This window comes from Maniola jurtina, chromosome 10 (assembly GCF_905333055.1).
Source record: "Maniola jurtina chromosome 10, ilManJurt1.1, whole genome shotgun sequence".
Taxonomy (NCBI): Eukaryota; Metazoa; Arthropoda; class Insecta; order Lepidoptera; family Nymphalidae; genus Maniola; species Maniola jurtina.
This window is the reverse complement of record NC_060038.1, coordinates 543,137-558,307: the sequence shown is the minus strand read 5'-3', so window position 1 is coordinate 558,307 and position 15,171 is coordinate 543,137. Positions and strand designations below refer to the sequence as shown.

General features: G+C 33.0%; 1 protein-coding gene across 1 annotated transcript in view; it reads left to right on the top strand.

The window, feature by feature from the left end:
* LOC123868687 (neuropeptide SIFamide receptor-like) overlaps positions 1-11,887 on the top strand; it is a 124,433-nt gene extending 112,546 nt beyond the window's left edge. The window contains exon 3 of the mRNA XM_045911238.1: positions 10,554-11,887. Coding sequence (XP_045767194.1) covers positions 10,554-11,322 — 769 coding nt within the window. The 3' untranslated portion in view covers positions 11,323-11,887. The remainder of the gene's footprint in view (positions 1-10,553) is intronic.
* Positions 11,888-15,171: the final 3,284 nt, after the last annotated feature.

Genomic DNA, 15,171 nt, shown 5'->3' with positions numbered 1-15,171 from the left:
AAAACTTCCATAAGCCTTGATCCACTTATAATATTTTAGCATACCCTCTCAATCAATGATCCATGTAATGGAATTAAGTAAGTACATTTATAAGTTAAGATCTTGACTTATGGAGTTTTTAAGTGAAAATATTGTATACTTTACGGCAATAATGATTGTAATTGGTCGCTTCGAGCGTGAAAATGCCAATGTTTACGAGCATCATTGAACTTATCTTGAAGCATAAATCAGGAATTATTGACCATTGAAAAATACGACCACGTCAGTGTTAAAGTAGTCTTAATTCAACCCAGATGGTTGATCTTGGAAATGAGTCGCAAGGGAGCCGCTTGATTCACGCGGTGCAAACCCTACAAGAGACTTATATCGAGTTGTGGACCTTCGTCGGTTGATAATAATTATGATTATGTTGGTTGACAGTGTGGGAGGCTTCGGCCGTCGCTAATTACCACACACCAAGCCATTTATCATTCCTCTATGATGTCATAAAACAGAAACCGATTACAGGTTTCACACTAATATTATAAAGGTGAAAGTTTGTGTGTAGGTGTGTTTGTGTGTATGTTTTTTTAACAGATTTGGCTGAAATTCGCACCGGACATAGATTATACCATGGTTTAACATATAGGCACATCGGCTACTTTTAATCCTGGAAAATGAAAGAGATCTGACAGACGATATCAAACGAGTTGTAGGGAGCCGCTGCGGTTACAAAAGACGTCTGGAAGTCCCTACAAGACACCTATGCCCAGCAGTGGACGTCTGTCGGTTGACTATGATGATCACACAACAACCATTGAGACAAATAAGATTGGCCTCTATCTATACTCGATTAAAATTGAAGTCCTAAATACTCGAGAAAGAAAAGCTTGTTTACACAAATTACAAATTGTACTCGTGATACCCGACCATATAAAGTTATCTCTACAACTCTTTTATGACGATGTAAAGGTAATTTTTGGCGCAGTTCCTTTTTATGTAAATTTCAAAAGGTAAGGATCAAAAGCTCCGCTGTAGGTACATATACAAGTTCAAAAAATTTAAATGCCATTTATTTTCGTGTGAAGTGCAGAATAATTAGCAGTAATGTTTTAATTAATTAACAAGTTTACACGCAAAGAAAGCTCCCGAAATAAATTAAAAAAAACATACTATAGAAAGAGATCCAGCTCGTGCTAGACCTTCGTTATTTTATAATTATTTTATAAAAGCTGAAAGTTTATCATCTAGTGTCCACGATATCGTCCGCGTGGATTTAGGTTTTTGGAACTTTTGATTTTCAGAGATAAAAAGTAGCCTATGAAGCAAGCTATATCTCTTACTACTAAATTCTGACAAAATTGGTTAAGCGGATTGGCCGTGAAAAGACTGACAGACAAAGCCACGGGCATCGGATTAGTATACTTAATAATTAAGATAGATCACAAAATATGATTTCACATGCTCAGTAGGTACCTATTTGTAGGCTCATACAGGTTTTATGTTACGTAAGTAAACCTTAATTTTTTTTTTGCAATAAAATAGGCATTTTCTCCAGTTTAACTGGTTACATGCCTACGTGATTATAGTCGTCTACTTTCTTAATAATAAGCACGGATGGCCTTACTACAATGATTAGTAACTGTGTAACCTGAATTAAAATCTACGGACCGAAAAAGCAATCTCACACAAAAAAAAAAACAATTTTCGACCTTATGTTTCAGCCCGTAGAATCTACTTACTTGGCCTATCAGCAAGAGTAAATTGGTAGAATTAGGTGTATAATAATGATACTTTTTAGGGATCCGCATCCGAAGTGTGCCAGCGGGACTCTATTACTAAGCCTTCGCTGCCGTCCGTCTGTCGGTTCCGTTTATCTGTCAGCGGGCCGTATCTCATGAACTGTAATTAGCTAGAGAGTGGAAATTTTCACAGTATATGTATTTCTATTGCCGCTATAACAACAAATAATAAGTAAAAATTTCAAAATGGCCGCTGTGCAAATTAAAAATAATATAAAGTACACAATGCTATAATATAGGTATTGTGCGATGGTACGGAACTCTTCGTATGCGAGTCCGACTCGTACTTGACCGATTTTTTTATGTCAATGCCAACGCTGAATGGCGCGAACGGCTACTGTCATTATACCATTGACAGATTTTAAGGCGCCAAAATTTTTATCGACAGCAATAAATGTTATCAAGTATGCCAATTGCCAATGTATAATTATATCGATTTATTTGTGTTATTTACTCGAAAAAGCTCGAATTTTATAACTATGGCAAATAAAATGCCTCTTACGATGAAAGTTAGGCATAGGCTCCACAAGAGACCGGACAAGAAGTGTTTGGCCAAAATAATGTATCCGATCGAGTGTATGTTCTATGTAAAATTGTTCTACCGAAATAAATATTTTTGTATTTGTATTTTTGTGTTGGAACTTGTAAACAAAAGTCGAAATTTTGTTTGAGGATGATATAATATTCTGCCATGTTAAAGACTTTTACATTCTTATCTGAAAAATGTAAGTTTTAAAGGAAAAGTGAAATAGCGTTGGCAGATGTGTCGTATTTTTTTTGAGTTCCGTACCTTTTAGAAAATTATTTCACTCTGTTGTCTATCTTTAATATAATAATATTAGGTATTTAGATTCTTCAAAATGTAAAGTCTGGTAAAGTCGTGCCGCCAAGTAATTTACCGTGCCGATATCATGCCACAAGGAAACCGTACAGTGATATCATCATTATCATCAAATTGTCATACTTCTTCCAGGAAAGCCCGCGTCCATCTTAGACTGCATCCTCACTGTACTTTCCTCAAATAAATTTTTTTTTAGTGAGATGTCGAAATAAAACTATTGGCCGAATAAGTTACGCCGAAATAAAAATTATCGAGTTGTTCGGTGTAGTGACCCAGCGATGCATTGTGTGAACTAGGCTTTACTTCACAATGACGCATTGGGGTAATTTGGCTCATACATTACGTGTGTACGTGTGAAATCCGTAGTAAGTATATAAACTTGGTATTAACTATAAACTGGCATTTACTTCGTTTTCAATTCCAATCGAATGGTTCAATGATTATTTATCAACTATAAAAATCCAAATAAAGTATCATTTTTATGATGATTTTGGAGGCTATCAAATAAATTTAGTAATACGTAGGCACTACTGAAAAATTGCGCGCCATTACATGGCAGATTGTAATTGGACTTTTATAATTTTAAGACCCATTGTACATATAATTTTGCAATTAATAAATAATAATCTAATCTAATCTAACAAGACGAAGGTGATAAAAATTAATTAAGTACTTATTAAAAAACTGTAACTGGACTAAAATTTTCAAAATACATTCAACGTACAGTAGTCTGTATACATTTAATACCTATAATGTGTTTTCTGTTCTTGTATTTTGATTTTCCTTCTTGTCGTGGTACCTATTAGGGGTTGTCACTTAGATTAGGATCCTTTGTTTTTATGTTTGGACCATTTTTAGTTACAACCTGTTGTGTGTACCTTTGAATAAATAAATAAATAAATAAATAAATAAATAAATAAACAAGAAGCGTATAAATAATAATAATGTTTTGAAAGTTTTAATCCCAGACCCCCAGAACAATATTTTTGGAAATTTTGTCTGTCTGTATGTGCATAGCATCACACTGAAACTATTGAAAGAATTTGAACTTAACTTGGCATAGGTATACTAGCTAATTATAGTCCATATTAACATATTGATCGATCTTAATTATATGGGAAGGCACTGGCCCCTAAGATAAATAAATTTTCATTTCAATTTCATATAATTATTAGGGTTTCCTTGGGATACGGTAAGTATAAATATGTAGATAATACATAATACCTACTTATTGTTTTGTGGAATAGGTATGCTTCCCTTGCAAAACCGGGGCGGGTCAATCTTTCCACGGTTTAAGATTGATTCTGTTTGATTGTAATCTAAAGGTATAATTACAATTTTACGGTGGCATATACACTGCGAATCTTATAACTTCAGCGAAAGAAAACACGTGGCTTTCAAAGTACAACAGTAGGTATTTCCAAAGAGATGCGTAAGACAAGATTTATAGGCGTTTAAAATTGGCCGCTTATTTATATACAGTTGGGCAACGATGATCGACGACAATACTCAACCATTATCTTTTATATCTTTTCAGGAACTAAAGAAAAATGTAGACGGAGCCACAGAAAAGACGTATTCTGTGCTCTTAAAAGTGAATCCAGTTTTTTGAGCGTCACATAGCGACAAGCCGGTGATCGCCATTTCATTCAGCTCAGCAATAACAGCTCCAGTATAGTAATAAATAATCAAGCATTGGTTTCAATGCCAAAAATTGGAAGTGAGTGGCGACTGCCGACAGAAGTGAAAACTTAAAACTATGAAAGCATATTTGACAGTTTCCATTAAAAATTGAACCTTTAGTTATTGGTTGCGTTAAGAAATAATTTTTAAAAGCTAATAAAATTACCATGTCGGTTCCGCAACCTTGAAATTTTATCAATCCCAAAATCGCCCAACTTGCGTAGCCTCTTGTTGTAGCCTCAATAACTCCAAGGCTAGAAGGAGAATGAATTCCGAAAGTTCGGCGGTTCAAACTCCTGCCGTTGCTTTATTGTTGCGTTCTAGCACAAGCTTTACGCTTAGTTGAAGGAGAAACGGTGGTTTTTAGTCATAATAATAATTATTTACATAGCTAATATTCTTTAAAAATTTATTTATATGCGTTTTCACTTATTATTTAAAATTATTAAATTTAATTCTTTAAAATCATTTTTTAGTTTCTCAAAACATCATACCCCTTGTGCTAGAAAAAGTGGCTTCCCCAGACATGTTTCATTTTATATAGCGCGTTTCATACTTATGTCTATCATTTTTATTTAGTCTGTGCCTTCAAGTATAATTAAATGCAATTCCTCAGCCTTTATAAGACATTCGACATTCTACGTGGATTTAATCAAGAAATGAATAAAAGGGCATAATATTATTACATACGAGTGTCATCATTGGAGTTAACTTATTTTTACGATTGCCCAAACCTGAAAGTTTTGCAAAGCTTCTTTTTTTAGGGTTCCTTCGAGAATTATTACAATCTTGGCTAAGCACCTTAGTACACAACCAAATTATTCCAACTAGCTAATATCCGCGACTTTGTCTGCCTGGGTTTAGGTTTTAAAATCCCGTGCGAATTTCTGATATTATTTTCTTACTCTGGGCTCTACGTCATAGAAAAAATTTAACATACTTATTATATTTTGTCAGTATCTACTAAGTTAGAAAGTGTTTTAATTTAAACATAACATTAATGCGTCAGTCAGTCATTTTTGCCATTTATGTTCTAGTTTCTGTCAAGATAAATAGCCTCAATCGTTGATTTTGAAAGAGCCGGGCCTCAATAGATTTAAAGCCACAATAGCTCAACGGTTATAGGATTGGTTATAGGAGTGGACTGAATTCCGAAAGATCAGCGGTTCAAACCCCAGCCACTCCTAGCACAAGCTTTACGCTTAGTTGGAGGGGAAAGGAAAATGTTAGTTATGATTAAAATAGCTAATATTCTTTAAAAAAACTATACTTATTACAATAATCCAACACATGCCTACTAATCCTTTTCATTATAATACTCGTATAATAATAATTAAAACTACGGGACCTAAATCATAAAGTTGGTCTCTCAAAGCAAATTATTCGTGGGTGAGTTATCGCCACGTTTAACCCAAATCGTTAATCGGGCTTTATGAGTTCAGTCAACACAAGTGACTCTCCAAGAGCCCGGAGTGCTGAACCTGTGGCTGAACCCAGGCCAGGCTGTTCAAACTTGTGAATTATTGAAATTGAAATTCCAAATGATTTATTGAAATGTTGCAAATAAAATTACTGAATATTTTATTCGGTGTGTCAATTGCATTTATTCAATTTTCGGTTATTACAGTGTACTTATTGTTATATAAAAACCGATCAAAAGCGAGTTGGAATCCGTGAAGGGTTCCGTATCACCTTTTTTTCTGTTATACAACCACAAAGTCACGGTTTTCGCGTTTTCTCCCTTACTCCGTTCTATAAGACATTGCTTCTTGCCAAATTTCATGGTTCTAGTTCAACGGGAAGTACCTCCAAGTCAAGAGTGAATAGAGTTCTTATAAGTAAACGCATACCTACTATCTTAGGCTGCATTATCACTTGCCAACAGGCTTTTATTCTCTTGACGGGTCTTGACAGACAGACAGACAGGCAGAAAACGAAGTGAATCTATAAGGATTCCTTTTTTTACCAAGAGATACGGAAGCTTAAGAAAGGTTAGTAGGTATATTTTAAGTAGTACCAAAAACAGCCCAATCCCATTATTAGAATCGGGCACCCGGTCGTAGGTCGGCTGGAGGTACAAAAATATCGGCTGTCAGGCTGACTGACAAATGATGTCCGACAGATAGTTAGGCTGACCCGCTGCGTTACCGGGTATCGTTCCAGGTTCAACGACCTTTTATCTCTTGCGTGTTTTAGCAAGCTTTGCTAAAGTTTGTTTCTTGTGATTTGTGATTGCCAAAATCGAGCTAACAAGTCAAATCTTCTAGGCAAGTGTGCTCAAAACTAGACCTCATCATTGCTTTTTATTAGGACCTAGCGGCCGGCCCCGGCTTGTCACGGGTAGTTTATTACAATTTTCATAGGGATCTCTATTTTTTTGAAAATAAAATATAGCCTATGTTACTCAAGAATAATGTAGCTTTCTATAGGTCAAAGAATTTTCAAAATCGAATACGTAATAAGTTCTAAAGTGTTCCCGACCTAATTACGGCCACGGAGGCCAAATTCCATAGAGATTAGCCAACTAAATGCACAAGTGTGTGCACAAACACGGGTGCACTCTCAATTTCCTCACTCTCATAGCCCAATAGGACAGAAAACCAACACTACAGGAGAGATCTCAGGCGCAGGAATGATGGCTTTACGTGCTATTTGCATATTAATACTTGACCATATTACAAAAAAGATCGATAAATCAATCAATACAAGCTATTGTATACATATAATTGCACTTTTATTTATTTAATACCCATTGTAGATACAATTTTGCAATTATTAAATAATATAATCTTATCTCTAATAGCCAATTAAGCATTTAAACTAACTGCAAGATTTATTTACCTACTGATTTATCGAATAACTAGTCAATGATTTATCGAATAGCTAATCGATTGATCACACTTGGGTGACAAAACAAATAGAGTAAGTTATTGTCAGTTAAACACGTTATTATTGGCCTAGTTTCTGCCATTGTAAAAAACCGGCCGAGTGAGAGTCGGACTAGCACACGAAGGGTTCCGTACCATCGTACTAGACATGACACTATGGACACTTTTTAATTTATTTTTAACCCCCGACCCAAAAAGAGGGGTGTTATAAGTTTGACGTGTGTATCTGTGTATCTGTCTGTGGCATCGTAGCTCCTAAACTAATGAACCGATTTTAATTTAGTTTTTTTTTGTTTGAAAGGTGGCTTGATCGAGAGGTTTCTTAGCTATAATCCAAGAAAATCAGTTCAGCCGTTTGAAACTTATCAACTCTTTTCTAGTTATTGTAACCTTCACTTGTCGGGGGTATTATAAATTTTTTATTCACACTTGTAATTTCTATGGCGCCTATTTTGAAATTCGCCATTTTTTTATTTGTTGATAAAGCGGCAATATAAATGAACACTCGGTTTAAACTTCAACTCTCTATCTATTACGGTTCATGAGGTACAGCCCACTAACAGACGGACGGCTTGGTTATAGGGTCACATTAGCACCCGGTTACGGAACCCTAAAAACTATCATTGATGAATGAACCGTAGTGAACTTGCATAATCATAGGACGTCTCGAGGCCGGTTGGTTTTAGGTTTGTGGCACAATGAGAGATAAAAATAAACCTTTTTTTTTAATCATTTAATGTAAGATAAAAATATAATAATAATAGTGTCTAATTTTCGGCCACAGCGCCAATTATTATTTTACCACCCTTGACTTATAAAACGTATGTAATGAGTATGTTATGTATACTTAGTTAATTTTTGTGACAACTTTCGTTTGTTAGTTTACAAAACAGTACCCAAATATTCCCGAAAAATTTCAAAATTTAACTTAAAACCTAAAGAGCTATGCCGATTACTCTGGTGCTTCTACAGATCTCCTTATTTCTGTTTCGATCGCGTAGAGACGCTCCAAGCATAAAGCAGAATTTACATTACGAAAAATTTATAATATTAGGTGTGTAGTGGAAAGCTCTCGTTGTGCAACTACCTTTACATACGTTTCTGCACATTTGCGTCTGCAAATCGCACAGGAGCATAAATAAGCTCCCATTACTTTGATCTCCTTTTTTTTTTTTTCTTTAAATCTGGCTTTACTCTGATTAGCCAATGTCAAGTTTGTGATATTTTCAAGTTATTGAATTTATACAAGTATGGACTCCGTCTGCGCCGGCGCCCGCCGACATACGCGTGGCGCCCCTTTAAAGCGCTTCCCAGTCCACCACCAAAAAACACCAACTAACACAAAAACCAGCCACTCATAACAAAAAAAAACACTCCAAACAAGCACAGCACGCGCGCCAGCAAACGCCATCACAGACGAAGTCCTTTGATCTCCTTTATCATCTTATCAGTTGGTCCAGTCATTTGGTAGTTTTACCTGGAAAGTTTTCCGGGAGTTTTGAAAATTGGTGGTTTTATAGATTTCGACGTGCTCTTTCCGAATCTTTATTTTGCCACCTCGTATCTTTGCCGTTCGCGCCACCATCTTGTGAAAATGGCGTCCGAAAATAGTTTTTTGACGATAACTCCTTTCCGACTCATTTCAAGATAAAGATTAAATTAAAAACAATTAAACTAAAGACAATTTCCTAGAATTTATGTAGTCACATTTTTTTATAGACTTTGCAAGTTTAGTTTGCAAGTGCAGTATTGCAGCAATATTGGTAGACACCTCAGCAATGAAAAACGACGAAAAAATAATACTTACCTACTGTCTGAAAAATCTTCAACCTAGATGGATACCGTTATATAAAACATCTCTGCAAAATGAAGCTCCTGTTTTTCTCAACAAAAAAGATTAAAAAATCCACTCGACTTAATAAGCCGGGACTTAGCGCAGTCTACGGGCCATCAATTTGCATCTTCCACAACAAGTTCCCTGTTTTTTAGGGTTCCGTACCTCAAAAGGAAAAACGGAACCCTTATAGGATCACTTTGTTATCTGTCTGTCTGTTTGTCCATCCGTCGTATCTGTCAAGAAAACCTATAGGGTACTTCCCGTTGACCTAGAATCATGAAAGGCAGGTAGGTAGGTCTTATAGCACAAGTAAAGGAAAAAAATTAAAATGTGTTCATGAACAAATAACTAATTAGTAATCTTAATTTTCAAAGTAAGACAACTATACCAAGTGGGGTATCATATGAAAGGGCTGTAACCTGTAGGTACATTCTAAAACGGATTTATTTTTATTTTTATGCATAATAGTTTTTGATTTATCGTGCAAAATGTCGAAAAAATTGCCGAGTATGGAACCCCGGTGCGCGAGTCTGACTCGCACTTGGCCGGTTTTTTTCTCAATTAACCTACCAGACTGAGTAAATCGTTAACGGTCGGTCGACTTTGCGTCTTCCAGGCAATATGGCCGGTCGATTCCGCAGAATTTACTGCCTTAATCTCTGTTGCAACTGCAGCTAAGATAAGTTAGATCGGTAATTAAAAATCTGTCTCACACTTGTGCAGTTAATATTGAGGTTAGAAATAAGAAAATTTTATTGTGTCCACGAAATTAAAGTTGAACTCATTGGAGTAAGAACAAAAGTAGTTCATCTATGTTAAATTTATTGTAATTTAACATAGATGAACTACTTTTGTTATTTCTATCGAGAGATGATAAGAAACCTAAGGAATAAGTTTGTTGTGGCTTGTGGGATTTGACAGATCAGGGTGCGTTTGGGACCTTCGTAGGTTTAGTTTTCAGTTTACATAATTAATTATTGTCACTATTGCATCGTTATCACACACACACTATCTAACATTATCTACCCAGCAAGCGTTGGTTAAACTTGGATGTACGATGAATGTACGTGGATAAATTCAAAATTTACCCAAAAGGATTGCGTGTCATATCTACTAACCCGGGTAAATCTAGATTCCCCCGTCTTTCTAGCTTTATCTGCAACATCTATACTGTCTACAATATTATATTATAATACTACAAATATCAATAAACGTTATCCAATCCGCCGCAGCATCAGTAAATATTACGTATCCACGTTTACCGTCTGCAAACTTGACCGATGCTCATACAAGTCAAATAGGACTGGCCTTAATTCATCCTTTTCTATCTGAAACTATTATTAGATATAAACAATTAACTAGTTTATTCGAGCGAAGAATCAGGGTTATAGAAATCTCAGTAAAATCATTGATTAAATGGGCTCTTTTTTGTAAATATTACTTAACCCTGATTGATAAGAAATAGGTTCTAAAACAACTGATAACAATGCAAATATTAAAATTGTTTTTTTTTATTGTTACAGATTCCTCGCTATCTGGTGGCCCTTGAAATGCCAGATCACCAAACGTCGGGCGCGGATGATGATCGTCTTCATCTGGATCTTTGCTATCCTCGTCACCACTCCCTGGGTCTTCTTCTTCGATCTCGTGGTAGTGTTCGACGACAACCCTCATGTGCGTCTCTGCTTGGACGTCTGGCCGAACCCCATCAGCGAAGTCTTATACTTCGTTATAGGCAACCTCATATTTTGCTACATTCTACCCATGGTCCTCATCACTATGTGTTACATCCTAATTTGGATTAAAGTTTGGAGAAGATCCATCCCTACCGACACGCAAGACGCTCAAATGGAGAGGATGCAGCAGAAATCCAAAGTAAAAGTTGTGAAAATGCTCGTTGCAGTAGTAATCCTATTCGTTTTATCTTGGTTCCCGCTTTACTTAATATTCGCGAGGATAAAATTAGGAGGACCGATTCAAAAATGGGAGGAAGAGATGTTCCCCGTAGTGACGCCACTAGCCCAGTGGCTCGGAGCATCAAATTCATGCATCAACCCGGTTTTATACGCCTTCTTTAATAAGAAATATAGGAAGGGTTTCGTTGCTATCATTAAGAGTAGAAAATGCTGTGGACGGTTACGTTACTACGAAACGATCGCTCTGCAATCGTCGAGCACTTCGACGAGGAAGTCATGGCATTACAACAATAACAACCATGCATCCATCACGCGACGATCACCTCCCGTCGACAAGAACGCCGTATCGTTCATCTTCAACCACACGGGAGTTTAATCTCAGCGACGACTACGTTTGGAGCTCAACTTTGACCACTAGGTCTGCGGATCCCAAGCCCCACGGGGCAGGAGACGTTTCAGCATATCGACAAATACGAAGATTTCGTGCTTGAATTTTCAGTTCGTCAGTTTGATGTTGTCTGTGTTAAAATCAAGTTTTCGAGCAATGTGACTATCCAATAATCTAGTACAGCTAAGTTAATATAAATGTGTGTCATTATGATGAAATTTTAATAACGTTAGTAAGGTACTTTTTATACGTAAATGTAATATTTCTGAAGAAGAAATAAATAACTGTGGAGAACGCACACGTCGCACAAACATTTTTGATGTGAAGTATCCTTCACATAGGTTCCTTTTCCGTTAACTCATTATATTTAGTAGCATTTAGCATCATCTTTGCGTATAACAGTAATTAGATACCTATAAGTTGGGGTTTTCTCGGATTTAGTGGCATCTTCATAATATTCTGTTATCAAGAACATTTACGACATTCTCATTCTAAAGCTATAGTTAAATTAACCTGTACTTTGTGTCACTTCCTATAACTGAGAAGTTAGAGTAAATTTTGTATATTCGTGCATTAACTTGTTAAGCGTTTTAGATTTTTAAGTGGTAAAACTAGAATTAGTTTTTATAAAATCTTAAAAATATTGATTTTGTTACATGTAATACTTAGTAGTAAGTGAAATATTTGTGACGTGTAATTTAGTACAAAGTTTGGCTGAGAATTGATACTTGAAGTAGTAGAACATTTCGTTTACTTTCTTTCTAAAAAATTTTTGTATCACTAGTTATTATTTTGTTTGCACAGTTATCAATTTTACATTAATAAATATTTCCTGATATGTATATATTTCGTGTCTTTTTCGGAAAACTATATTAAATACCTTCGTTGCGTAGCTTTATTGTATAGTTTTATTATTAAAAACATTATTCTATTACGTATTTTTATTAATAAGTTTTTTCTTAGGGAACTTACACGTCTTTGTAACACGTCCATTAAGAAATCAAATAGTTCCTTAGATTTGCAATCAATACAAAAATAATAGATAAATTTTCATTAAAATATCTTCATAATGCCATTTAAAAATTAAACCTTTTTTTAGTAGAACCCATTAAAACTTATGTCTAATAAAATAATATGTGTGAGTTCATTGTCAAAGTTATAATGATTATGTTATTGTATTGAAAAAAAAAATACTTAGTTAAAATTGTTAGTTATAAAATTATTATCTTTATGAAAGTTAGTAAAAATAATAATTAAAAAGTATTGGAAACTGTAAAATTACAATTTATATTGTTTAAATTTTAATTGGAATACAACAATTCTCTGCAAAATACAAATTTACTTGATTTATTTTTAGAGACCTAAAAATATTCGCAATAAATATTATACTGTGCAATATTTTATGTTTTTATTATTATTCTTACTAACTTTGAAAAATATTTACCTGTAAAAACAGGTTTGATAGCTGCTTCGAATGCACAAAATTAATAAATAAATTTTTTGAATAATATTAGTTAAGGTAATCAAATAGATATTAATATATTTAATAAAAAAACAATAAACTAAGTGAAAAAAACAAAATATCTATTTACACATATTTTTTCATGTATGGCAATGTAACCAACTGTTTGATAGCTAAAATAAAGGTTCTTACAATAAAAATATAATAATTGATCTAGTACACAAATACAGCACTTTATAACATAATAAAAGTTTTTCTATAAAATATTAAAAAAATACCTTAAAAAAAGAATTGTATTTTTCTACTAGGAATGTTGCATTGATTTTAGGAGGCTTTAATTGCTTTTTTAATTTTATTTTTTTGATATTGTGACATCTATTTATGTAAAACTTACGTAGTCTGTTTTTCCAAAATGTCTTATCTCGTATAAATATTATGTATTATTTTTTACATATTATTTTTTTTGTATTTTGATGTTAAAACATGTTAAATTAATAAGTAATGTTAAACATTATTATCATGAGCTTTTTTCATTATCTTGTGTGTGTATAATATCAAGACAAAGTCGACGCTTGCTGCAAGACTGATGTGTGAAACATCCTTCTAAAGGAGTAAAAAATATCTACATGATATAAAACTTGATTCTGCTATTTTCATATGTACAACATAACGTTAGCTTAGTTATAATAATTTTATTTATGTTTGTTTTTAGTCAGAGAGCTGGTGAACGATTTTGTACAGTGTTTTAAATCGATTCAATAATAATACCATTACAGCACTTGTTGTTTGTTTAAGTCGAAGCCATTCTGTGTCTTGGTTTTGAATATACTGCTAAAATAATAAACAGTTAAAAAAAATAATTAAAAAAATAATTTTGAAATACTTGTCTAAATACCTACTATTATTTACTGTTTGATACTATATGTCGAATTTGGGTGATCAAATAACTATCTAAATTATAGTAATATATTGAATTGTACATTATAGTTGGACCGATTTAAAAATACGTGTATCGCTGGCTTTCAACATAATATTATTTTATTCGCGTTTCGGGATTGCTATGGAAAGATTTGTAAGGACTTGTAAATGAACAAAGTTTATAGTTTTGTACGTTACGGCAAAAAAATGTTTAACATTGTTTTGTATTGGAGAATGAAATTCTATATTTATACAAGAAGATTCGTATTAGTCAACACGTAAATTTCACTTTTTGTAAATATCTATACATAAATAAATTGTAAGTAAGTGTAATGTTTGTCATTTTATTTATTTCGAGTAGATGCATTTGTGTATATGGCTGCATTTATTTGCTGTGTTTGATGTTAGTAATAAGATTTATATTGTTATTAATATAATATATTAATAAAAATATATGATATACTTTTTGCATACAATATTTTAATCAATTTAAAATTTAAGAAATCATGAAGTTTTGTTAAATTCATCTAATTAATTTTACATAGATAAAATTATTCATGCATCATTTGGTGTTCAAATTACATATTGTATATCTTCTATTTAAGTAATGTTATGGTAAATGTGTTCAATTTCTGAAAAATACGTTTTATTCTCACATTTTTTTCTTTGATATTTTACTGTGTGCAAAATTTTGGTATTCTTTACATTTTACATGAATGAATTTTTTGCATACTTCTGTATTATTAAAATATTTTAAATATATTTAATATTTAAAATATAGAAGCATACTTTTTATTGTAATTTTAAATATTTGTTAGATTTAATTATTATGTAAAATGTAGTGTAAAATGTATAAAAATAACTGTAGATTTGATGTTTTAAGCGATGTTAGTTGATTATATTAGAAGTTTGAATAAAATTTTAGTACGCTTTTTTAGTAGACATGACTGATACGATTATGGAATACTGTTTCATTAATAAAAATATATAGATTAATTGATATGGAATTTGGATGAATTCATGATACAAATCTTTTACCTAAACAAATTGTAAAGGGCAAGTAAGTCTTTATGTTTAAGTAATACATAATCGTATGAGTCTTTAATAAAAATATTGCAATACACATAATATATAAACATATTTACTGACTGTGGAAAAATATAAGCAATCTAAACATATTTAAATACTGTCTTCACTAATTATTTACATATCAATCGGATAACGCCCTCTATTAGATTTTTGGATTGATATTATTCTTATTTTTTTAATACGAAAAATATAGAGAAAAATAATTATGAGTATTTAATAATAAACACTTTTTTAAATACCTTTTTACTAATAATATTACATTTATGGGCGATCAAATTAATTTTAATAACACGAATATTTCAAACATAAAAATCTAGTGCATATGAAAAATATATTTGAAAATAATTCAACTAAATCTTTTAGTTTAA